General features: G+C 33.6%; 1 protein-coding gene across 2 annotated transcripts; it reads left to right on the top strand.

Annotated features, from left to right (window-relative positions):
* The first annotated feature begins 35 nt into the window (after positions 1 to 35).
* Positions 36 to 27,656, top strand: LOC128228084 (UDP-glucose 6-dehydrogenase-like). Of its 2 annotated transcripts, none has more exons than XM_052939173.1 (12): positions 36 to 219; positions 4,519 to 4,712; positions 6,931 to 7,068; positions 9,397 to 9,561; positions 11,276 to 11,473; positions 11,827 to 11,974; positions 12,571 to 12,665; positions 19,033 to 19,163; positions 19,903 to 19,998; positions 20,960 to 21,000; positions 22,180 to 22,271; positions 22,860 to 27,656. In XM_052939173.1, the coding sequence occupies exons 2-12, from the start codon at positions 4,554 to 4,556 to the stop codon at positions 23,028 to 23,030; spliced, it is 1,434 nt and encodes a 477-aa protein (XP_052795133.1). In that variant the 5' UTR covers positions 36 to 219; positions 4,519 to 4,553; the 3' UTR covers positions 23,031 to 27,656. The 2 variants fall into 2 exon arrangements, with proteins under 2 accessions (XP_052795133.1, XP_052795132.1); XM_052939172.1 differs by having other exon boundaries at positions 12,556 to 12,665.

The following is a 27,656-nucleotide window of genomic DNA, read 5'->3' as shown; positions in this document are numbered from 1 at the left end:
ACTGCTACTCAATTTATAAAGGGAAATCACTCCACTTTGTTTTGGTGACCAACGCTGTCAAAATAAATGTTCTTTTAACTAAAAAGTAGGATTTAAATTGTAAAGCTTCATCTTCAGTTAAAATTAAACCTGGATTTGTAAAATTATTTTATTTTATACGAATAACTTGTTAACTTCTCTGCCATTTGATTCGCGATACAGTGAACTCGACATTTTCGGGTAAGTCTGTAATTCACGTTTTTGAAATTATGACATAACTTATGCCATAAGTTATGGCATCAGTAACTGAGTAAGGCCCATCGCGTCGAAAAAATCTAGGTTGTAAGATCCGTTGATATGGGTGATTTGAACCGCCAATCATGTTTGTATCAGGGGTCTCAATAAAGATCTTATTTTTAGTTGAGTCGATTTGTACAAAGGTTAAAGAATAAAAATTCAAAAAAATAAAATTGTATGTTTATTATCATTAGTAACAGTTCCCCCATCATTATAAATAAGCCTGTGATTTTTTAAAAATTGAATGGGTGGGGGAGGGGCTAGTCCAAATAATTGTAAGTTGACGGATTTTTGTTAGATTTTTGATATGGCAGATCCTTCGGAAGAATCCCATATAACACGTCTATTATTTTAGACTAGGGGAGGGGCGTGGTCAAAGGGGTCAAAACAATGCACCCTCCCCCTGTGTATCTTATAAGTTGTTTACACACTTAGCTTTTGTTTGAACATTGCCAATTTGTGTGAATAGCAACGATCAAATTAGCCCTCAAGTCCCATGCCAAGGCCTGCACTTTTTATCTCAAGTCGGTTATTTTCCTAACTTGGCAGACCTGGCGGGCCTGAGTATTTTGAATCAACAAGGTAAAAAGAAACTTCTAAAATAAATTTAAAAAAAAGAAAAATTTGACTTAAATGTCAACTTGATGTACATTCACCTTGTTATGCAGACACTTGCATGCATAATGACCTCACGTATGTACCAGGTACATTATTGTGAAAACCAAGCAGTTTCAGACTGAATTGAATTTTGAAGACCGTTTCCTGCATGTTTAATGCGAATAATTTCGTGATGCGGTCAATTTTAATTGTATTTACTATTTAACCATTTCCTTCCCTTTCATTTATGTTTGCCTTCAATATGTCACATGATTAATGTTTAACAAAGTCAACAACAACAACTAAAGTCCACTAAGTTTTGAGTTTGCATCCACTTTTTCATAGTTCAGGTATTTGTGTATATCAATTATTTGTTTTTGCTTCTTTCTTATTTTTACGAGGTATGTTTAATTGTTAATCCATTTATTGTTTATTTATTGGTTTTGAACTTGTTTGTTATATATGCATTCGCGACTTTCAAATTTTTGCATTTATTGATGTCAATCATTTTTAGCTCTACTGGCCAAAGGCCAGAAGAGCTTATGCGATAGTAATGTGTACGTAGTATGTGCATCTGTGCGTCCGTGCGGTCGTGCATTCGTGCGTCTGTAAACAATTGCTTGTGAACACGGTACAGTCTTCAGTTTTGAATGTATCTCGATGAAACTTGTACAGTATTTAGATATCCATTAGAGCTGGGTTCCTTTCGAAAACCAGCCAGATCCGCCCATGCATGCCTAGATTATGGCCCTTGATAGTATAAAAAAATGCTATTGTGTAAACAATTGGTTGTAAACAATTGGTTGTGAACACGATACAGTCTTCAGTTTTTATTGTATCTCAATGAAACTTGTACAGTATCTAGATATCCATTAGAGCTCGGTTCCTTTCGAAAACCAGCCAGATCCGCCCATGAATGCCTAGATTATGGGCCATGAAAGTTTTAAAGAAATGCTCTCTATTTTTAGCCAGGTCTGCATGAGCGAAGTCTATTTTTAGCCAAGTTTACATGTACATGTAAATTCAAGTCTAGAGTTAAGGGAGACAATTTGCAAGTCTAGGATTTTGAGAGACAATTTGCTTTTTGCTTCTGCAGCTGATTTTGTGAATTACTCTGCCTTGTTCTTGTTGAAAGCCCAAAGGCCATTTTTTAGCTTTAAGTTCTGTAGTTTGCGCATTCATATTAACAAAATTGGTTGTGAATGTTTAAGTTATGCACCTGGTGTCATTACTGGCCACACCCAGGGTTCACAGGTTTGGTAAACATAAATCTGGAAAGGTTTGAAAATCTTTTTGTGTGTTCGTGCATCCATCTCAGCACAATTGATTGTGAATGTTTGTTCAAATTGATCAATGTTGTCTTAGGATGCCCTTGACTTTGACCTTTTGACCAACTTTTTTTAACTTTTAAAACTACAGAAATTTTTACTATGAGTACAGTTTTGAAAGCATTTTTTTTTTTGTCAGATGACTTTTACTTGGCACATATTAAAATAGTTCATGGAACTAATCTGCTTACAATACTTTCTGGGCTCAGATGTTGAACGTGCTACGTTTTCAGGTAAGCGAAACACAAAACATAAACCATATGTCTGTTGCCTTTTACCCATACATGCATGCTCTGGATTGATATGACCACAAAAGCCATGCCAGTAGAGCATAGGCCCTTTTGGGCCTCTTGTTTCTCTTCCATCACACTTCTTACTGTTTTCAATATTATAATTGGGCCGGTTAATTATAGTGTAGGATAGTACAATTATGTCACTTACAGGCCTTTCGGGTCACCCAATCACTCCAGAGATATCATATGGCCCTTAAAGCGCTAAAATCATACAACATGATATTCATGATGTCAGATCAAATTCTGATGACAATGGGCAACATAACCAGTTGGCCGCCATTTTCTTTAGTGCCTTGTTTGCAAATGAGCAATGAGCAGAAATCTGAGCAATTGTAAGCGTTTTGTGTTTTTTTTTTACTTTTTATGGGAATTCAAGACAACAAACAATGATAATATTAGAAAGGCCGTATATGGAGATACTGCAATAAAGGAAACAAAGCATTGACCATAATTTATAACATAAATTATCACATTGCACAGACTTAGGAAGTCAGCTTCACAAGAATCGTTGATTCATAATTCGCGAAATTCATTAAAGAGAGGACTGTATTAACAAAAAGTTAAACAGGAGAAGTCATACAAATACAAAGTTGTACAATATATATGGTATCAATTGAAATTATCCTGTATGCATGTTAGGTGTAAACAACAGGGATGACTATCGAAAAGTTGTTACTATCAGTTTCTTTTATTTTCATTTATATGTTGATAACTAAAAGTGATAAAACATGTTCTTCAGCCTAAAGCATAAAATAAATGAAGAAATACAGTTTTATCTGACCTTTAACTACCAATGTCTATGTATTGAATCTTGTAATAAAGGATAATTTATTATGTTACTACGGTAAGACATTTTACTGTATAACACACACATGGGACAATCCTTCCCAACCTTGAACGACTTAGTAGAGGTATGATGAACTAAATATGAAGAGTTTGTGGGCCAGATGATAAGGTGTTAAGGCAATCAGACATAAGAAAAATTTAAAATTTGGACTGGATAATTTTGACTGATGTTGACATAGAGACTGCCTTCCACTTATTAACAGAGCAATGTCGTAAAAGTTTTGATTCATCAATTCGCTATATTCTGCTCTACATATCATGAAAAGCTCAATTTGTGTAAATTCTGAATCATACCCTGTAAATGTCTCACATTACTTCAAACATAGACGAAACTTGTTTATGTTTGAAGTAAGGTGGGAAATGTTCAGGGTATGATTTGAGCTCCCCTCATAATTGCTCGTAGTGATTATCATGTGCAAGGAAATTCTGTGCATCTATATTTGCAGAGTAAAGTGTAGTCATTTATCATGCAGCACCTTCTTCTCTTTGAAGCATAAAACTATTTTTTATTCATCAGTGGAGGTCACTACATAGAAGTTATCTATGGGTTTTGCTACTGTGCTTGTATTAATCAAAAATAATATTAGGAAGATACAGATGACCAACACTTAAAGATGGATAAAGTTAGTCATTTCATACAAAATACAGCGTCCACAATATAAATGTTTAAACTTGGTATACATAATGGTTGAAAATCGTTGTTTACCATTTTTAGCAATAAAATGAGGTTTAAGCAAGTAATTTGACTCAATGAAATATGATACTTGAACCACAGGCAGCAGTTACGTTGGCAGGACCCACTCTATTGCCACGCTCCGCCCCCCCCCCCCCAATTTTTTTTTTAAATAAGAATGAAAATAAAACAACAACAATCTAAACATCAACCAAAAATTCCACCAAAAATAATCCCAGTATATACTATTATTACTTAAATGCCACAGCTTAAACCCAATTTTGGTGACTCACTTTAATGAGGTAGGCAGGTATTAATTTCAATTAATGTCATTGATTTGAGTTTGATGGGATGCAACTTTATCTGGAGCTATTTGCTGCATGCCTGTATAAACATACTTACTTGTAGTTCACAGGTGTTATACTTAATACAAAAATTGAACTGCACAGTGTATACTGATTTATTGGAAAATACAAGTACAGTTTCCATTTCTTAATCATTTCAGATATACAACTAGACAGGGTAGACTGAGAAATCGTAATGTCAGTGCGGAACATATGCTGTATAGGGGCGGGATACGTAGGGGGTCCTTCGTGCAGCGTGATCGCCTACAAGTGTCCGGATATCACTGTGTCCGTAGTTGACCTCAGCCAACAGAGGATTGACCAATGGAACTCCGACAATCTCCCCATATTTGAGGTAAATGTTATGTCACTGCATGGGATGTGGTTTTTTGGTTAGTTGCCTGCAGACAGCTGTATACAATTCAGTGTGTTATTTTTTTCACATAAAGGAGGCCTGGGACTGAGATTATAAACTGTATCAAGTCTGAGCTCAGACTCAAGTGGCAATACTGTAAATCTTCATTTCATTGTAACTTTTTTCCTTGTTAAGTGTTGGCGATGCAATTTCCTGATTTTCATTACTATTTGAAGTAGAACAATTATTTGCATTTTTTTGTAAAAGGAATAGATATATTTATCATCATTTGATTAAAGTGCTTTTCTGAGTTTGAACTAGATTCAGATTTGAGACTGTTTGTAATTATGGGCCTCTTAGGGCCCTTGGAATAGTGAAAATAGTGACAAAATGACTTAAATTGTGAATTCACCGTAGTATAATTTAAATATAACAAACTGCCTCCTTTATTATCCTGGGTTTGAATTTTTTTAAAAGAAACTTTGGGACTTCAATTAAACATATATTATCTGAACTACATTTGTAGCTGACTGTTATTGTTTTTAGGATTGTGAATTTTGAGTCCAGTTTTTATGAAAAAAGTTTACTTTTGGAGGAGATTGTGAATGGGGCAGGTACTTGTAAAAAAATATGTTCATATTTGTAACTTAATGTATGTTGAATCTTGATTCTTAAACCTGTTGTTAAAGAAGAGGTTTTACTGAATTGGCCACAGGAATTCATAAATTTCTTTTATTAATGTTAGCAAAAGTTAATAGCTATTTCATATTCAAGATTGAAAATGTTTTGTCAATGGCTCTTTTGATGAACATACATTTTGCCTGAGTCTATATACTCACACCAAAGTTAAATATAATTTACATATTATATTCATAACCCTATGAAATCAGTTTTTGTAAACATTTTAATCATTATAAACATAAGCAAGATAAAGGTTTTTTTTAGTACCGGTAGTCTCCAATAGAACATTAGGTTTAAAAATAATCAAATCCTTATTTATCATAAGGAGTAAAAAAATAAATTGTTTGTTTCCATTAACCCAACTGACCCTACACAACATTTTGATGTAGTGGTCTGTTTTTTGTCATAATATCCTAAAAATGTTCGTTTATGTTAAAATTTGACTATTTTATATTAAAACTATCTACAAATGCGATATCCTGATATAGATTGGTTTGGTACCAATTTCCCATTTCTCCAAAAAAAAAAGGCCTACCTACCAACCCTATTTTTATTTTGAGATGTAAGTGGAAACAAAGAATTTTGTTTTGGCCTAATACAGACTGTTATAAATAGAATAAGCTTGTGTTCCGGAAATTTTTAACTTCAGGCAGACTTTCAGATCCCTTTTTCACTTATACATGTAGAAATGCAAATGCATAAACTTAAATTAATAGTCAATTTCCTGAACAATTAAAAGTGTTTCATTTTTAATGGGTTTAATTAAGATTTGTCCTAGATTTGAAAGTTTCAGTGTAATGCTAAGGAAGCACATTTGTTCTTCTAAAAATCTAGGTGAATTATTTTTTATTACGGTAATACTTTTGGTTAATTTTCTTCAAGAACAATTGAGGTGAATTGTTTTTATGTAGACCGGGCAGTGACTTTTAATCTACTGATGAATTATTGTTCCTTAAAACCTTAACCGTAAGTGATCATTATTATTTCTTTAAGGACAGTTTTTGTGTTGTTTTTCCTTGAAAAAGCATTCAGGTGATATGTTTTTTTATTAAGCTCTTAAGGTCAGTTGTTCTTCAAGAACATTTAAGGTGAATGGTTCTTCAAGAACATTTAAGGTGAATGGTTCTTCAAGAACATTTAAGGTGAATGGTTCTTCAAGAGCATTTAAGGTGAATGGTTCTTCAAGAACATCTAGGGTAAAAGGTTCTTCAAGAACATTGGAGGTGAATGGTTCTTCAAGAACCTATGGGGAATAGTTCTTAAATACATTTAAAGTGAATGGTTCTTCAAGAACTTTTAGGGTGAATGGTGCTTTACAATATTTAAGGTCAATAGTTACTCAAGAACATTTCAGGTGAATGTTTCTTTAAGAGCCCTGAAGGTGTATTGTTCTTATTAATAACACTATGTGAATTGTTATGTAAAAGTTAGTTAAATTTCCATGAAAAGAAAACCATAATGATTCCATTCCTTTTAAAATGGACCCTATCCATTAAATTAATAGTAAGTACACACAGATGTAATATTTCCATTACAGCCAGGTCTGGATGAAATAGTGAAGTCTGTACGAGGCAAGAACCTGTTTTTCTCAACAGACATCGACAAAAGCATACAGGAGGCAGATCTGATTTTCATCTGTGTAAACACACCCACAAAGAGCTATGGTCTGGGAAAGGTAGGGCAGTTTTACCATTTTGGGTTCACTGTTTATAACTAGAGGTTTTATAGTCAGTTGTTAATTATATTTTTATTATTTTTAAGTGTGATCTTATATGTAATTTAGAACATTAAAATGCTTTATACAAAAGATTGCTTTAACACCTGATTCTCCCATGATGGAAATAATGTTCTTATATAAAGCCTAATAAAATAAATAAATAAAAGATATAACCCTAACCAAACCATTTTAATGGCCTGATCAAAGACTGATTTATGACAGAAATCTTATATTAAACTTTTAATTTTTAAACAATCCTAAGCTAAGGCCAACAAAAAGAAAGTTTGGTTAGGTACATCTTTATCAAAAACAGGGTATGTAGTGACATTGGGGGTAGGCTTTTTTATTAGGCAGGTTTTCACATAGTGAAATTGCTCATTAAAATGCCAAACGTCATTGTTCAGGCAGGCGGGCGGTGTCAAACTCACCTATGAAACTGAATAATTTCAGTAATTGACATATCTTGACCAAACTTGGTCTATAGGTAGAGTTTATAGATACCTTTCATGGGATTGCATTTGGGGTCCCTAGGGTCAAGGTCAAGGTCACTGTTACTAAAAATAGAAAAATGGTTGAAACTGAATAACTTTAGTTAGGGTTGACATATCTTGATCCAACTTGGTATAAAGGAAGAGTTAAAGATACCTTTGATGGGATTGTGTTTCGGGTACCTAGAGTCAAAGTCAAGGTCACTGGTACCAAAAATAGAAAAATGGTTGAAGCTGAATAACTTTAGTTAGGGTTGAAATATCTTGACCCAACTTGTTATAAAGGAAGAGTTTATGGATACCTTTCATGGGATTGCTTTTAGGGTCCTTAAGGTCAAGGTCACTGTTACTAAAAATAGAAAAAGAGTTGAAACTGAATAACTTTAGTCAGGGTTCACATATCTTGACCAAACTTGGTATAAAGGAAGAGTTTATGGATACCTTTCATGGGATTGCATTTGGGGTCCCTAGCGTCAAGGTCACTGTTAATAAAATACAGGCTGAAGTTCTTCTGTCAATCATTGAAAACCTGGTTTTGTTGCATTGCAGCGTTTCTTGTTTATATTTTTTTATAAGGCTTTATTTATATAAAGAATGTTATTGTCATAATTCGGGAATGGTGTTTAAGTAATCGTCTGTATAAATCTTTAAATGTTTTAAACTACATATTAAAATACACTCTTAATTTTTTATTTTTTTTACCAACATTCTATAAAAACAGTAGGGTCTGATAACCAAAACAAAAGTGTTTTTTTAGGCCTTACATTTCTTAAACTGAGCTGTTTTCCTTCTCATATTCTCTTGATTATTAAGGCGTTTGTGTAAATCAGAGAACAATTATATGTTCTTATTAATCACCAAATGTTCCATTAATTCTCAATTTTCTCTTTTGATGAAAGACTCAGATTAGATGTAAAAGCTGTTGCAAAGTTGTTGTATATCTGCTGAACGGAATTGTTAATAAACACACCAGCTGACAGTCCGTCCAATACATTTCTAATTTTCTGATATTATCAGAATTAATGGATCATGTAACGCTAATTAAAGGGACTAGACACCAGAAGATACAATTGCAAGAATAAAAGAAAATTGTCAAAAACTGTATATAAAATTGATATAATTGTGTACAACACAATGAATCTTACCCACTGATGTAAATTCACATGGATTATGAGACATACATCTTTTGCAGTTTTTGCTCATTTTTTAATTCAAATTTTCTATGGTTGTCTTACAAGTAAACCCAAGGTTGAAAACTAGCATCAATATCTATCTGTACTCAAAAACAGATATGATTTAAACTGGGAAACCATTATGCCCTATTTATAAACAGGGAAACTCAGATGAGACAGCAACATGATTGTTGCGTTGTTGTTTTTTTAATCATGAAGAATGACATATCATCGGCCTCCTACTAGATCACATTAACAATTCTAGGCTTAATTTTAGGAAATACGGTATTTGCCAATTTTTGAGCCATCTGGTCTAGTCCCTTTTTAATTAAACTGTTAAATTAGAGTAAAAAATGTGGGATTGGCTGGACCGAAAGTCAAAGTCCCCGCTACTCCCCCGACCTGGGGGAGGGGGGTGGTAACAATTGACTGGTGCATTAAATTGTTGTGTAGGTTTTTGCATTCACATAAAAAAACAATATTATTTTAATGACTCCAATCAAGAAAGTTCTGTATAAGTTAAAGATAGATGTGGTTAATTTTGAACTTAAAATGTTCATTAACAAATTAATGCAGTAAAACATGAGATTGAAATAACAGTAAACCATCTGTAAACGTGTTTCCAGGGAAGGGCAGCGGACTTGAAATACATTGAGTCGGCAGCGCGGATGATAGCGAATGTGTCATGCGTGTCTAAGATTGTAGTGGAGAAGAGCACAGTTCCCGTCAAGGCCGCGGAGAGCATTAGTAACATTCTACGAGCCAATCATAAACCTGGCGTCAAATATCAGGTATATACACATTATCTGTGTCTGTGCCTTAATTATTTTTCAGCACTTAATTGACCTTTTGGAAAAGAAAATTTAACTTGCCTAAACACAGTTTAACTTGCCAAAAATAACCAATCCATGTGTAAATATACAAAAGCCAATATTTCAATATAATATTAACTTCAATCAGGATTTGTGAATTGTTGATGAAGAAGTTATGAAAACAGAGGGATCTAAATTTCGGAATATTCCACTTGCCGTTCTGGCAACCACCTTGAATTTTGACTTGCCCAAAACAGTATTTACTTGTCCCGAGCTTCGTGCAACCCAGTTACGACAGAAACTGCATTATATCATATTTTACATGTGTACATGGATGCTGAAAGATATTAATAATTATGTGTAATTGAACACTGAAAGATAATCATGGGCCAGAAATGGTGTTGGACTAACTTAAACTAAAATCAAGGTAAAAAGCCCGGGATTCAGATTGTTAGCTGATGATACAGTTATATAAATGCATATTTCTACGGGACTATAATGATTAAGGGAAAAAGGGCTATTTCACTGATGCTTAATGTTTTGGATTTCACAAATATTTTTATTTTTTAACCATCAGCGATGAATTATCATAATTGGTTATCTAAAAGGAGCTATAAAAGAGCTAATAGTGAAATACAGCTATGAAATTAAGAGTGCATGCAACTGATTATAATTTTAAATTCATCTTTCATCTCTAATGACCATTGCTTGAGAAATATCTCTTTTTTTTTTTTAATTTTGCACTTTTACAATAGATGTAACAAATTAATGTTAGGCCGAAAATAATATTTAAATACATGCTAAAAAGATATAACTGTCATCTTATATTTTCATTGAAATCCACATCTGCCTCAATAATGGTTGTATTTTATAGTTATCTAAGCTGATGGTTAGGCTTACATGTCATCTGTTTCATGTCATCCTATAAATGTAAATCAGTTTATAACTTTCCATATGTTGTAATCATATTCCAACTCCATTTATAAACTCTTCCATACCAGTGCATCTGGAGCTCATTTATCCATTTCATAACATGCATTATGCAGGCTTTTTTTAAGCTGATATTCAGATATGTTTCCAGTGCTGTAGTTGTTGATGTAAAAAGCTTTCAAATAAATGATTAAAAGAAGTACGGTACTTATTATAGTCCACTTACAGAAGTATTTAATATCAAAAATACCAAAAAATTTCAAATTAAATGATGCAAAAATTCAAAATTCCCAAGGATATACATGTATGTCATTCAGCATACAATTTTTCAAGTATTTTATAAAAAAAAATGATCTAATATTTTATGATTTAATTAAGATAAGCAGGGCTTCCGTTAAAGGAAGTTCGGAAGTATATTACTCCCTAGAAATGGGTTAAAAATTGATTCCTTGGAAGTACAAAAACTTCCATAATTTTGAAGAAAACTTCCAAAGTTGAAAGTTTGGAAGTTCAAAATATCAAAACCTTGTATCAATATTAAATTTATAGTCATAATTCAATCAGTTTAAGTGTAAAATTTAAGTGCAATAATTTGATTTTAAATATATTTGTTAAAAAAATAGTTGAAAAAGATATTGTATTATGGAGACTTTAAAACTTCCATACTCAAGTGTAAAACTTCCAAAAGTGATTGACAGGAAGTTCATACTTCCAGTTTCAAATTCTTAATGGAAGCCCTGGATAAGTAATGAATTTTCTCCAGATACTGTCCAACCCGGAGTTTTTGGCGGAGGGTACAGCGGTGACAGACCTAATAAACCCTGACCGTGTTTTGATTGGTGGAGAGCAGACACCCGAGGGACTCGTTGCAATTAAGGCGCTCTCAGATGTGTACCATCGCTGGGTACCAGAGGAAAATATCGTCACTATGAACACGTGGTCCTCGGAGCTTTCTAAGCTGGTGAGGAGGCTGTCTTCATTATGAAAGTCTTAGTCTGAATATTTTGTCAAACATACAGTCATAATTGTGTGAGCAGAATTTACATAACCAGTCAGTAATGAACATTCTTTGAAATGATGCAAATAAGTAGTAAATATTCATTTGTTCAAATTAAGTGTTAAATAATAAATGAAAAATATCTATGCATGATGTTCTAAAAGCATTCATTTTTAATGACAGACAGAATTGCTACCCAGGTATTATAAGGATTGATCGATACTGTATTTCAAGGTTCAGTAGTTTTCAATTGCATCATGAGCTGAACATTTCACAGATTTTGCTCAGAAAAAGATACTTACTTGTGATTGTTTCAGGCGGCAAATGCATTCCTAGCCCAGAGGATATCGAGTATCAATGCCATGTCAGCGGTGTGCGAGGCTACCGGCGCTGATGTGTCAGAAGTCGCACACGCCATCGGGAAGGACTCAAGAATAGGGAACAAGTTTCTCAAGGCCAGTGTTGGTTAGTGTGGACTTTGGCATTTGTCTTAGTCACCATATTGTAATGTACAGTCTTTCCAGCTGAGCCTGCAATTGATACTTTTTTAAGTATAAATAGGGCCATCTTATAAAAGCTATTATCGTACGATCGCTTTTTCGAATGAATATTTCTCAATAATTACAATATCTAAGAGCTCTTTTAGTCAGTTTAGTGGAATTTCATTTTGCACTTTCTACCTTTAAATTTGATTTGTGACATTCTATATATGTAATTGAGATTAGGATTTTTTGTTGTACGCTTGTTGTTTAGATGACCGCAATGATTATTACAGATATCATGTGTGTTCTAAAAAGGTTATAGCATTCTTGAAAGGGAATAAGTGTTAGCTTACCTGTGTTTGTACTATTCATGGTGACAATGCTATCTTACAAAAGCACCTTACAGTGCTTTTGTTTTAGGAGTTTGATAAATATTTTAGGTACCGGTATATAAGTGTAACATTTGTAATGCTAATTTAGGGTTGTACGGTAACCATTCTCAAAGGTAATGCAGTAATATGTGGAACAGGCAAGTTTATTGATTACTAACATTTTTATGAACAGCCTCTATATTTGTAGGGTTTGGGGGCAGCTGTTTCCAGAAGGACGTGCTGAACCTCGTCTACCTGTGTGAATGCCTCAACCTCCCAGAAGTGGCAGCATACTGGCAACAGGTACGGCATTGTCTGAGTGGCTTAACTGAATGTTACTTAAAGGGACTAGACACCAGATGGTCCAAAACTCGGCAAATACATTATTTCCACAAGACAAGCCTAGAAATGTAAAAGTGATATAGTAAAAGGCCAAAAAAACATCATTTTTCATGATTAAAAGAATATTTTGTGACTGTCTCAGCAGAGTTAACCTGTTTAGAATAAGTGCCTAATGGTTTCCCAGTTTATAGTATGCTTTATTATTTAGCATTGTGAAAGTCACATGATTAGTGCAGATACATATACCGAACCTATCTTTGAATTGACTGGGGTTTACAAAGTAGAGTCTTTTGTAGGCTAAGAAATGTTTTCATATCTTTTCAAAAAAGCTATTTAGAAATTAATGTCACTTATCTATTTGTTGACATCGGGTGTGATCCGAGGTGAGCCATGTGAGAACCCCTTTGAAGTCATGTGACTCCTCACCCTGAATTATTCTTTCTTTTCCTTTTTGAAAGCCATATTGATACAGTGAGGAGCCGTCAGGCAATGAATAGTTCTGTTTTTTACTTTTTATATCAAAATATCTATATTTTAAAATTTGTCTAGATCAGATATGTGCTGAAATGTGTATTGAACATTGACACTTGTGAAAATGTTGTAAGAGGAAGATATGTGCAGATCATAAATGCATTAAATATATATGATTTTCTGTTATTTTTTAACGCTGTATTTTATTTTTAAGTAGTGCGTATGCCGAAAGTTAACAAATATCATAAATATCAAAATGATGTTTTAAAATAAAACTTAATTTAAGATGAAAGTAACATTTTGAAATGTGCTTTAACTAGATGTTTTTGCATTTAATATTATTCATATATTCTGTACCAAAATTTAAATGGATCTTCAATAAGATGATAATATGTATGAAAGAAAACTCAATTTAGGTATAAAGTGTTTCATATCATGTAAAAAGGTGTTGTGATTTTTTAAAGCCCCACTCTTGTTTTTCAAGCATTCTTGTTTACATTTAGGCCTAAAAAAATGGTTCAAATTTACCTGACCATACTTTGACAAAGAGGAACCGACTCTTTAGTTTAAAGTCAGTTGGTTAAAAAAAAAACAATATTTTTTTACAAGTGTGTGATTAAATATGTATGGGAGTTTAAAACCTTTAAAGCTTTATACAGAAGATTGCTTTAACACCATTCTCCAATGATGACAATAACATTCTAACACAACGCCTAATACAAAAATAAAAAGCCTACCTGCTTAACCTGTTTTTGAAAAGGATGTTTCCCTAGCCAAACCATTTTTTTGGCCTCATGAATAAAGGAATAAATAACATGTTGAATGAAACCTTTAAACAACTTCTTGTTAAGTACCATTTTACTTGATATCAAAATGTGTCAGAGGTGTGGTGACTTGTTTTAAAGCATTTTCAATTCACCTAAAACAATAGGCATTCAAATGTTGACATGCATTCAAATGTTGACATCTTCATTTTAATAATTATAGTGCCTCGTGGTAACAAATTAATTGTTATTTTATTGTATTAATTATTTTCTAGTTTTTTATTAGCTCACCTGTCACGTAGTGACAAGGTGAGCTTTTGTGATCACTCTTCGTCCGTCGTCCGTCCGTCCGTCCGTCCGTCCATCCGTCCGTCCGTTCACAATTGCTTGTGAACACAATAGAGGTCACAATTTTGACCTAATCTTTATGAAACTTGGTCAGACTGATCATCTCTATAAAATCTAGGTCAAGTTCGATATTGGGTCATCTGGGGTCAAAAACTAGGTCACTAGGTCAATTAGTAGAAAAACCTTGTGAACACAATAGAGGTCACAATTTTAGCCTAATCTCAATGCAACTTGGTCAGAATGGTCATCTCTATAAAATCTAGGTCAAGTTCGATATTGGGTCATCCGCGGTCAATAATTAGGTCACTAGGTCAATTAGTAGAAAAACCTTGTGAACACAATAGAGGTCACAATTTTAGCCTAATCTCAATGCAACTTGGTCAGAATGATCATCTCTATAAAATGTAGGTCAAGTTCGATATTGGGTCATCCGCGGTCAACAACTAGGTCACTAGGTCAATTAGTACAAAACCTTGTGAACACAATAGAGGTCACAATTTTAGCCTAATCTCAATGCAACTTGGTCAGAATAATCATCTCTATAAAATCTAGGTCAAGTTCGATATTGGGTCATCCGCAGTCAATAACTAGGTCACTAGGTCAATTATTAGAAAAACCTTGTGAACACAACAGAGGTCACAATTTTGACCTAATCTTTATGAAACTTGGTCAGACTGATCATCTCTATGAATCTAGGTCAAGTTCGATATTGGGTCATCTGGGGTCAAAAACTAGGTCAGTAGGTCAATTAGTAGAAATACCTTGTGAACACATTAGAGGTCACAATTTTAGCCTAATCTCAATGCAACTTGGTCAGAATGATCATCTCTATAAAATGTAGGTCAAGTTCGATATTGGGTCATCCGCGGTCAATAACTAGGTCACTAGGTCAATTAGTAGAAAAACCTTGTGAACACAATAGAGGTCACAATTTTAGCCTAATCTCAATGCAAATTGGTCAGAATGATCATCGCTGTAAAATGTAGGTCAAGTTTGATATTGGGTCATTCACGGTCAATAACTAGGTCACTAGGTCAATTAGTACAAAAACCTTGTGAACACAATAGAGGTCACAATTTTAGCCTAATCTCAATGCAACTTGGTCAGAATGATCATCTCTATAAAATCTAGGTCAAGTTCGATATTGGGTCATCCGCGGTCAATAACTAGGTCACTAGGTCAATTAGTACAAAAACCTTGTGAACTCAATAGAGGTCACAATTTTAGGCTAATCTTAATGCAACTTGGTCAGAATGATCATCTCTATAAAATCTGGGTCAAGTTCGATATTGGGTCATACGCAGTCAATAACTAGGTCACTAGGTCAATTATTAGAAAACCTTGTGAACAAAATAGAGGTCACAATTTTAGCCTTATCTTAATGAAACTTGGTCAGAATGATCATCTTAACATAAGCTAGGTCAAGTTCCATATTGGGTCAACCCAGGTCAAAAACTAGGTCACTAGGTCAATTAGTAGAAAAACCTTGTGAACACAATAGAGGTCACAATTTTAGCCTAATCTCAATGCAACTTGGTCAGAATGATCATCTCTATAAAATGTAGGTCAAGTTCGATATTGGGTCATCCGCGGTCAACAACTAGGTCACTAGGTCAATTAGTACAAAAACCTTGTGAACACAATAGAGGTCACAATTTTAGCCTAATCTCAATGCAACTTGGTCAGAATAATCATCTCTATAAAATCTAGGTCAAGTTCGATATTGGGTCATCTGCGGTCAATAACTAGGTCACTAGGTCAATTATTAGAAAAACCTTGTGAACACAACAGAGGTCACAATTTTGACCTAATCTTTATGAAACTTGGTCAGACTGATCATCTCTATGAAATCTAGGTCAAGTACGATATTGGGTCATCTGGGGTCAAAAACTAGGTCAGTAGGTCAATTAGTAGAAATACCTTGTGAACACATTAGAGGTCACAATTTAAGCCTAATCTCAATGCAACTTGGTCAGAATGATCATCTCTATAAAATTTAGGTCAAGTTCGATATTGGGTCATCCGCGGTCAATAACTAGTCACTAGGTCAATTAGTAGAAAAACCTTGTGAACACAATAGAGGTCACAATTTTAGCCTAATCTCAATGCAACTTGGTCAGAATGATCATCGCTATAAAATGTAGGTCAAGTTTGATATTGGGTCATTCACGGTCAATAACTCTACCGAGATTATTCAAATTATGCCCCTGAAGTGATAAGAGGCCCCACCTAGGGGGTCACAAGTTTTACATAGGCTTATATAAGGAAAGTGTTTTAAAAATCTTCTTGTCTGAAAATGCAAGGCCTACGCATTCAATATTTGGTATGTATCATAACCAAGTGGTCCTCTACCAAGATTGTTCAATTTATGCCCCTGGGAGAAGAGGCCCTATCCTGGGGGGAGTCACAAGTTTTGCATAGGCTTATATAGAACAAAAAACTTCTTGTCTAAACCAACAAGACATTGGCATTTTATATGTGGCATAACCTAGTGGCCCGCTACCAAGATTGTTCAATTTGTGCACCTGTGGTGAAAAGAGGCCTCACCCTGGGTGTCACAAGTTTTACATAGGCTTATATAGGAAAAAACTTTAAAATTTTCTTGTCTGAAGCCACAAGGACTAGGTCTTAAATATTTGGTTTGAAGCATTGCCTACTGATAGGGTCATGTGGGGTAAAAAACTAGGTCAGTGGGACAAATAAAAGAGTGGCCTCTAGGGGCCATACTTTTCATTGGATCTTTATGATAATAGGTCAGAATGTTCACTTTATTTAGCAAAGCTACAGGTGAGCGATACAGGGCCATGATGGCCCTCTTGTTATATTTTATAATTAATTTCTTATCTGAACATTTTACCTTCTGGCCATATATTTTTATTAGTATGATTTTCAATTTACTTTTTTTCAATAAAAGTTTTAATTTCATTACAACACAACTGCACCTATTTGGCCCAGTAAAATTTAATTAAGACTTGTTTAAAATTGGTAGTTTCACTTGAATGAAATCAGACAGAAAATTTCATATACAGGTATCATTGCAAAAAAGGCATATCTCACCCCTGCCATGGGTTACCGGGATTTTGTCTGCATTCGAGTGTATAAAATTGCAGTATTTAGTATGTATCTTAATTTTATGAAAACTCCCACACTCCCACAGGTTTATATCTCAGCAACAACTTGATGTATTGTAATGATACTTCATACACTGATATTCAACCATCTAATCTAGTTGTATAACCAAGCCAGATTACTCTATTTTGCTAAAATGTTAAATATGGCCTTTTATAATTCGACTTAGAAATTCTGGTTAAGGTTTTGCATGTAACCAGATTTAAGTCAATATCTCAGCAAATACATCATGTATTGCATTGAAACTTTGGACATGTGATTGTGTTCACAAATATCCAGCATCTTAATAAAGCATGTTAGATAACTCTTTCTCCCACCTCAGATAAGTAGATCCAATAATTTAACGATGCTAGATATTCTTATCTTGCCCACGGGCGAAGATAAAATCCCCGTATGGAACTCCTTTTTTAATGGTCACAACATTGTAATTACCTCCCTTGTTGAAGACTGTCGTCGGTAGCATCAAGGAAATTTTGTCTTATGGTAATATTTAGAACGCTAATTAATTATTTCTCGCTTCAAATGTCACCATAAAACAGTTTTCAAGCACCATTCAAGAAATAATGCTTCATTCTCCTTAGAACTATTTAAAAAGACCGATTTGACTATTAACATTTACTGGATCATTGCGCGCATATCCATGACAACCACTTGCTATTGCATATCCCTACGCAATTTTCACTAAGCACAAAAGAGTTCCAGCAAAAAATACATTTTTACTTAATTTTGTTTAACTGAGGTGGGAGAAAAAGCATCTACCATAGCCGCTCGTGTAAGATAGGATTATCCCGACCCTCGCGCAGGGTGTTTTGCGGAAACTCGGTAAACCTCGTTTCCGCAAAACACCCTACGTTCGGGTCGGAATGAACCTATCTTAGCCTCTCGGCCATGGAAATTACTTATAATCATGCATATTATGCAAATAATTGCCTTTCTTATTCATCATAGAAATTCTGGTTAAGGTTTTGTATGTAAGCACACATAGCAAGATTTCTCAGCAACTACTTGATGTAGTTGGTGGTGTTGAAACTTTAAAAAATCAAGTATAAAAACTCTATCTTGCATTTAGTACCAATTTTGCCCCTTATTTGACTAAGAAATTACGGTTTAGGTTTTGCATTTAATGTATTTTTACATTGATCCACGCATGTTTCACTAATCAATTAATTAATTAATTCTTATCTTAAAAACGGCAAAATAAGTCAAGCACGCTGTCTCGGTGACAGCTCTTGTTACTTCTGAAGTTAATTTCCTTTATTTCTATAATTTGATCCAATTTACTAATTGACCTCCCTCTGACTTGAGCATTTGTTATCAAAGCTTTCATTTAGACAAAGAGATAAATGTCATATTTCCTTTAAATATAAAGACAGTATAAAAGGTGCATTAATATTTTAAATGAAATGGGTAAACAACACTTAATCATTAAATGTTTTCAGACCATTTATTTTTGTTAAAAAAAAACAGAATGCTTATTTGCTTTTTTTCGCTAGTGTATCTTATACAGTAACATCACACAACATTATACAAGATTGATGATTTCTTGCTGTGCACATGTTACAGCCATATTGCACATGTGTCTGTTTAGAAGTTCATGTATATTATTTTCGTTGCAGGTGATTAACATCAATGACTTCCAGAGACGAAGATTTGCCAACAGGATTATTGAGTGTCTCTTCAACACTGTCACTAACAAGAAAATAGCAATCTTTGGGTTCGCATTTAAAAAGGACACAGGTGATACTAGGTAATCTAATACCATATGACATGACCAAGTCTTCATACATAAGAATCATCTTATCAACGAGCGTATGACAAAAAAGGAAAAAGACTTAGATCATGAATTTAGTGGTCATATAATATGTACGTTGATAAGATGGCCGATTAGTGTTTACACTCATGTTCCTGCCAATGAGATTGCCAGACACTTTCTGATTAAATGGTTTAGAAACCGGGAAAAAATAATAATTGCATTGGTTGTCCAGTTAGTGCATTTGCTTCTTACCAAGGCAAACCATGTTCGATTCCTGGCCTGGGGGCATGGGAGTTTGGTTAGTGGTCACCAAGCTTGACAAGAGGGTTTTCTCTGAGTAGTCCAGTGTCCCCCACTTCACAAAACCACTCTCGTGCAACATTGTGGAACGGAGAGTGACTTAGTATAGGCTATCATAACTTCCTTCACAATCGTTGAAAATATATGATGTTTGAACTAAAGCTAAAAATAACTACATAATTTCATTCAAACTTAAATGATTGTTTTCTGTGTGTATTCAAAAGATTATTAAGAAGTTAATGCAGATGGGGTTTTTTTATTGCATTTTTGGCTCAATGTATGAACTTTTTATATTTTAATAGCTAAATAGTTATGGTACCGTAGTTCAGTACTTCCTGATGAAAATTGTATCCATATATTTGAAGAATCTCCTTGTGAACCTTTTGGTTCAGTAAACATGTTAATAATACTGACTGTTACATGAACATTACAGGGAATCTGCAGCAATCTATGTGGCAAGCTATCTGATAGAAGAGGGAGCACAGATTAGAATATATGATCCAAAGGTGGACAGAGCCCAGATATTCAGGTACATGACAGCTATGTTAAATGTGGCACGAGCTAGACTTGGGAATTAGGGAGAAACGTTATGACAGGATAGATCATATACCTTAAATAATTATGTTATTTGATATGAAGAAAACACTCACTTCATCTCACAGTTTAGTCAGTACTTATTGTAGGTTGTCATTCCAGGCGGGTCTTTTTCAATCTGTATCTCGCTATTATATAATATAGTATAGTGAGGGGCTGTTTTAGTAAAGATCTTGGTCCATTTTAGTCATAATTATATTTATCTTAGTGTTATAGTTTCATTATCTTACTACGTATTTAAGTGAATTGATCTTCAGCCAGTATTAAAAATGAACACAAAGTTTTAACAAGTAAAAAAAATCAATGTGATGTCATTTGTGACGTATATACAGATTTGGGATGATTTAAGTTACTACTTAAATCCTTATTGAAATAGACCCCTGCGCTGTAATGTATGTTTTGTGTCCTTCTGTTGTAAATTTTTAAGGATTTGCTTTAATGCACCAGTCAATTGTAATTGTACGCCCCCCCCCCCCCCCCTCCCCCAGGTCTGGGGATATACCGGGAATAGCTGGGGAAATGGGCCGTGTTTTTACTTTCCAGGTGGCTCCGCAGTGCCGGGTGACTGCGGTGGTTTTGTCTTCAAGCCAAATTTAGCGGGAAATTGGCCTTATCTGGGGTCCCTTGGGTGCAGGGGCATTTGGCAGGGTTTTAACCAGCAGATTGTCTCCGCAGGGCGGAGACTTTGCCCGGACTTGGCTGGACTGAAAGTCAAATTCCCCGCTATTCCCTGGACCTGGGGGTCCGTGGTTACAAATGACTGGTGCATAATTAAAAAGGGCATTTGTTATCTTATCCCACTTATTATATATTATTTATTTATGAAAAAACATTAGCATATATTTGCAAAACAAGTGATTAAGTAAGATTAATTAGAGTGTTCTGTTTGTTTACAGTGAGCTAACACACCCAGCAGTTTGTAACAACCCAGACAGAGGTAAAGGATGATTCATGTTCTCCTATTGTTCTAACATGACACTTAAAGTAGTCTATATAAACATACAAATATAAGAATTTAGATGCCTAGTGAACTCATTTAAAGATGAGGAGTAATCCTGAAATCAGTATTGACCGCTTTTGAATTCTGGCTTTTGTACAGTTGTGAAGATTGTTTTTTGTTCGCACATTTGCATCAAAACAGTAGAGAGTACCTTTAAATGAATAAGGAAACATTTTCAACATGAGTCAAAAACCTCTTAAGCTGCTTTAGACATGAATCCTTCATGCTCAAACAATCCTCAGCTTTTGTTCAGCATTGACATTTATCAGCTGTTAGAATGCCTGTTATTTAGTATATTTTGTTAAGCTTGTAAAGCAAGCATATGAATTAAATATAAATATATAAAAAATACATCCAAAATGATAATACAAACATGCTTATTTTTCCTTAAAGCTGCACTCTCACAGATATACCATTTTTACAATTTTTTTTATTTTTTGTCTTGAAAAGAAGAAATGTTTGCATAAATATCTGCAAACCAATAATAAAAGATTGCTGACAAAAGATCAGATCGCATATTTTCATATTTGTTATGTATAATTTATCAGCAATCATTACCCTTTAAAATGATACAACAATTATAAATGGTCACTAGGCATAAAAAATCAACATTATCGCCAATGGGTTGATAAAATGACAGCAGATACCTCTGACAATGAAATGAAAAAAGTTTGATGCAATAAGATCAGATTCTAGAATTCTAGACAAAGGGCTGTAATTCAATATTTATCTTATCCTTATTCTTAGACATGCCTCAGAGATTCCATTCAGCCTGCTGGTCAACTAAACATACAGGCCAATCAAAACACTTTCTTATCTTAAACTTAAGTTCAAACTATGTTATTTATTGAATACGGCCCCTGTGAACAAGATCGTTTTGGAAAAAAATGAGTTAATTAAGAATTCAAGGTTAATGAGTCTGATTGACCATAGAGGTATGACAAGAGCAGAAAGAACATAATTATGATTTGTGCAGATAAAAAAGTATTAGCAATGTTTTGGAGCTTTTTCTTCTGGAAAAATTGTGTCCACAGTGATCAAACTTACTTTTTGCCTTGTACTATTAAATGAGTTGGTTACACATTGTTTAAACCTGTTCTGTGTTCTCTGTTACAGTTGAGGAGCTGGTGACTATTTGTGACGACCCATACAGGGCAGCAGAGGAGACCCATGCGGTGGTCGTGTGTACAGAGTGGGATGAGTTTGTGGTACGTGATAGCCAGTGAATCTCAAATATTCAGCTGTTTTGCCTTTATAAAGGGGAGACAGATTAACCCCACCATTGTTTGCATAATATGACCCCCCAAACACCCACTATGATACTGAACTCTTAATGATAAAGTAAAGTTCAGTTTTCTGTCACTGGTATGGCGTTGTTATGTGATATTTTTCACTATGCTCCTTTTTGGAATGGAACAGAAAAAAATGTTTGTGGAGATGATTCAAATCGCTGTATAATATATGCTGAATTGCATTCTTCAAATGTCCCAGTGCTTTCAAGTTCTCAGGCTTTACTAATTCAAATACTGGGACATTTCCTTTATTGACATAATAGTTGTCGTTCATAGATAAGCCTAATCAACTTCGAACAGGTTTGAAATAATACATGTAATCTCACAAGGAAATACTACCGGTATCCATTTAAACTGTCAATGAAATGTTACTATAATTTCTTAGACAATTTTCACAGTTATAAACAGCATGCTTGATAATTGAGTCATAGTTTTAATTAAAAGCACAATTTTACTTTTCACAAATTATCCAAAAAATATATGGCTAATGTTTGCATTTTTCAGACATATGACTACAAAAGACTGTATGAAAACATGTTAAAGCCGGCATTCCTCTTCGATGGCCGCGTTATACTCAATCACCAATCACTGATGGACATTGGCTTTCATGTGGAGACCATAGGAAAACGACTTGCGAGAAACAATGTTAACAGACCAATAGCTGCAACCAACTAATCAAAGTATTAAGGGGATAAGATTGTTTAGATATGCATTGATTGTTAAGTGAATGAGCTTTTTAAACCTTAAGAAACCATAAGCTATGTCTGTTATAGCTTCTTGGTTTTTCACTGCCATTAGAAATAGGTAAAACACGCAAAATTTTATTTTATTATTCGTTTTATATTATGAGGGGCGAAAGCGAAAATATTCTTTCTGCTTCCTTATTTACTTTTTTCACATTCACCCCTAGTTTGTAAGAAAGCTTAAGAATACTCATGAATATTTTTTTTAAATTTGTTTTTTGTAAAATGTTTAATTATCAGTCCTCAGTAACGATTGGAACATGACCATGCCCAAATTTCTCAAAACATCTTGACCATAACATGCTTAAGTAATATCTTAAGCATAGTAAGCTTAGGTAACATTTTAAGCGTAACACCATATGTGTAACAAGCTTAAGTAACATTTTAAGCATGACATTTAAAAATATCTTACTTCATTTACATAAGTTACCAGTTATAACTTGATTAAAAAATAGTTTATTGTGATAATTATACAGATAATTTCCTAGAGAAGTCTCTCAGAGCACTTAAAAATTAAAACACAAACAAATTAAACCAAAACAAAAAGATTGTAAATACTATACACTTAAGATTGTTCAGGAAAATTGGGGCATTTACACTGCATTTAGAGCTTTACCACATTTTACAGCTGAAAGGGTTCTTTTTTTTTCTTACCTTTTTACAAAAGGATCTGATAAATTGTATTCAGGTACATAATTTGTGGAAATACATGTATGTAGATGATTAAAATCATATGTATTGACATTACTCTATATTGATATTAAGTGCATCATCTCCTTTTAAAAACAAGAAAGTATTTAAGGGCCAATTCAGTAAAACATATAACCTAGTCAAGGAAGGCAAAATAAAGACATTTAAGCAGAGGGTGCCTTTGTTTTAGGGGAGATATTAAGTGAAATTAACTTCTGAATGAGGACAGTTCATTTTTTATAGCATCTTTTTAAGGATTTGTTTTATGTTTGAATAAATGCACCATTAGTGGAATGCTAGATTAATTGTTTTATTTAACTAGAGTTGACCATTTATTTTTTTTATTATTTTTTAATTGCAGGAATAGGGAAATAATATGATGATCCCGGGAGGATTATTTTTATCTCAGCAGCAAATTTCACAAGGTTTTTTGCAAGTATTGATTTTAGTGAAAACATGTTGCATGAAAATAAAGTATGTTTTATTTGTAAATAGAATATTTTAATTCACTGTTTATGTGTTTATGTTTCTTTATGTCGTTATTTTACAAAGAGTTTGTAAGATGATGAGCTGTTGTGGGAACAATTTTTTTAAAGTCAAAACACAATTATGACAATATTTATCGTTATAGCAGATTTATTCATTATTTGTGTACTTCTGTACATTTCATCTGTCTTCGGCATTTGCATTCTTTGAAGATTATTTATTACACAAGAGTGACATTTATATATAGCAGCAATTGTTAGACAAAAAATATATTGTAACACATGTGGTCATTGTTGAGCAATTGTTTTAAGCAATGCACTGTTTTTTAAGTTCAGTATTAATACTTTAATCAGGCTTGAGAGCTTTAAACTTCAGGCTTTTATTTAAGAAATATAACACACCACTGAGGGTCATAAGACATTATAAGGGCCGGCCAGTCAGCCACCGAAAGTGTATATGGACCAAGGCGTTAGCCGAGGTCCATTCACCTTCAGGGTCTGACTGGCTGGTCCTTATAATGCCATATGGCCTGAAACGTGTATTATATTCCTTAAATTATACCAAACATTTCATATAACCATTCAATATTATGAAAGCACTTTTGATGTGTTTAATTAAATAAAGCAATTAATGTTTACTGGCGACAATTGTTCGCTGTTGTGCAAATTGCAAGTCGTATTCACCATTTTTATGATGTCAGCGGTCCATACTATTTTTTGGCAAGGTGCTGACTGGCCAAAAATATGATATGGAATGCTGATGTCATAAAACAGGATTTTTGATTAAAATTCACTGATATACGGACCGATCAACTTTATACTGTATGTACATATAAGGGACACATTTATGTAAGGTATAACATACAGTATTAGAGACTGTTTTTTACATACACAATTGCATAAAAAACAGCGGGATGAATCTTAAAATGAATATAAAAAAACTTTTTGAGTAATTTTCAAAAGGGGTCTAAGCCCCTTAACCATGCTTTGGGCATGAATCTCTCAAACAGACCCCTGGCCCCAATATCTTGAAACTTCTTAAGTCTCTTATAACAGGATTTAGTAATTTAAAAGCTCATTTTATTTTCTATAACTTGTGTTATTTTAACATCATTTAGATTTTTTAGACTTTAAATAGAAATTATCTTTATAATAATCACAATTAACCATTTTTTAATTTTCAAAATCAATTTTAAGTTTTATTTTGGCCGGAATTCCACGGATCTTATGGCCCCAGGGACCCCCCCCCCCCCCAGCTGATTTAAAGTTACCAGAGTGCTTTTGGTTGTTTGAGTTGATATTCAACTTTAAAGTCAGAAGAACCCCTAAAAAGAGCTTCTAAAAAGGCAGTTTTTCTTCTACGGCAGTGTGCTTTTGACCCCATAAGTGCCCCAAGAACCCATCAGCCCTCCAGCTTCCAGGTCAATCACATCCCTGACAAGGAATGAGCATTAATGGGGCACTTGAAATTGTCAATGTTCAATTCATAATGTGTATGTGTTGTAACTTTTAATACTAACTAATTTTTTATGAGCACCTTAACTGTTACCTTTACTTTAGTGTCAAAATTATGTATATTTATTATCTTTATACTTATTTCTAAAAATTTACTGTACAATATGTCCAATAAATATCAATAGTTCATTATCATCAAAGAGGGCTCTGTCATAGAAGGGCACACAACAGGGCAGGGTGGAAAGGCAGCAGGGGTCAGAAAAGCGCAGGAGGTTGCTCACCCCCCTCAGCTATTTAGGCCTTGATGGAACACTGATGACTTGTTAAATCTTGCACATACACCTTCATTAAGTTTTGTATTTCATATTTATTATAAATGAGAAAACCTAAAATCTGTCTTAACTTATTTCAAACTATGCTGTTTTTAAAACGATAATGTGTGATAGATGTTTATTGATTTGAGCAAATTTTTGGCTTTGAAATGTGTGATATTATAATGTTATTAGTAAGTTGATTTCATATTGGTCTAGTTATTTTGTCCAAGGTCAGCTGTATTGTCCTGAGGCAGAATTGATAATTAACTATTACATATGCTACGTCATTTTGGTTAAAAACATTCATATACCTTATAATTACCTTATTATTGGAGCTTTTTTCCTTTTATCATTCATGGATTCTTATTTTCTGGACTGGGCTTTGCTGATTTTGACATGCATCTCTTATAGAAATATTGCAACGACTTATGAGGCATATCTTTTTGTGATTTTTTCATAAACTGTTCATGAAAATTTTAAAATGCTTATGTGCCAACTGGTCGATTTTTTTGGGCAAGTTTTGGCATATATGTTGTCAATTATCAAGTATTAGTACTAAGATGGTCGCAGTATTGTGTCAAGCAGTATTGTGTCAAATACGTAATAGTTGATTAATAAACATATGTCTTAAGTCAACAAACTACACATATAAAGTTTCTAGTCTGTAAACTTGTGTATCTTTGTATGTTCTGCAGATATATATTTGACAGCTGTATATGTGTGTGAGTGTTTGTGTTTGGTTTATATAATGGAGTTGCTGGGACCATGTATTTGTTCATATAATTTTGGTTTTCTGTTATAAGTATATGGTTATTTTTCTGTAAATTTCATTGAAATTGAAGAGGTGTGCAATTGATAAATTTTTAAAAGATGCAAAGAAATTACTTATCAGAATGTTTTTTGTTAAACTGGGCCAGTTTCCATATCAGTGAAAAAATAACCATTTGCAAAATTTGGGATTCTGCAATTTCTGACATGTCTAACTACTAATCTTAAATGTTGGACTTCTTACTGTGTAGGAAGGTATACTTCAACTTTATAACTGTGCATAATACTGCAGTAGTAGCATGTCATGTTCTTAATTTGTTATATATAAATATATGTATTAAAAGTCATCATGGCGATGACCGAAGGCTTATGAAATTAACTGGTTTACCCAGAAAGTATATTTATATCTATGCTTATCTAAGCCTTTTTTATTAGATAGCTAGTATTATAAATCTTCTGAAATCCATTTGCAAATTCATGTATAAGATTTTGGTGCTTGTTTGTAGACATAAGCTCTTATTTAGAATTCAATTGATGTACTGACTATTTAATTAAAACCTTTTTATTAGCAGCAATTAAAATAAAAAATAAAGGATTATTGTGTTTTATAATGATATGCTTTGAAACCAGATAAAAGATGTTTAAAAAGAACGATAAACAATCCCAAAGTTGAATTGATTCCTTCACCATAGATAAACGTGCTTGAAGGAGTATTTAAAAACCAATTGGTATGTATCACAACAGTATTTGAATTACATTAGCTACCTTGAGCTTTAAACTGAAATGCTTTCTATACAAATGTTATAACCTATTTTTATTCAGAGCAATAAATGTGATTGAAATCCA

The sequence above is a fragment of the Mya arenaria genome, chromosome 3 (genome assembly GCF_026914265.1).
Source record: "Mya arenaria isolate MELC-2E11 chromosome 3, ASM2691426v1".
In the NCBI taxonomy this organism is placed as follows: domain Eukaryota; kingdom Metazoa; phylum Mollusca; class Bivalvia; order Myida; family Myidae; genus Mya; species Mya arenaria.
Note: the sequence above shows the minus strand (reverse complement) of the source record. Positions and strands in the feature narration are given on the sequence as shown.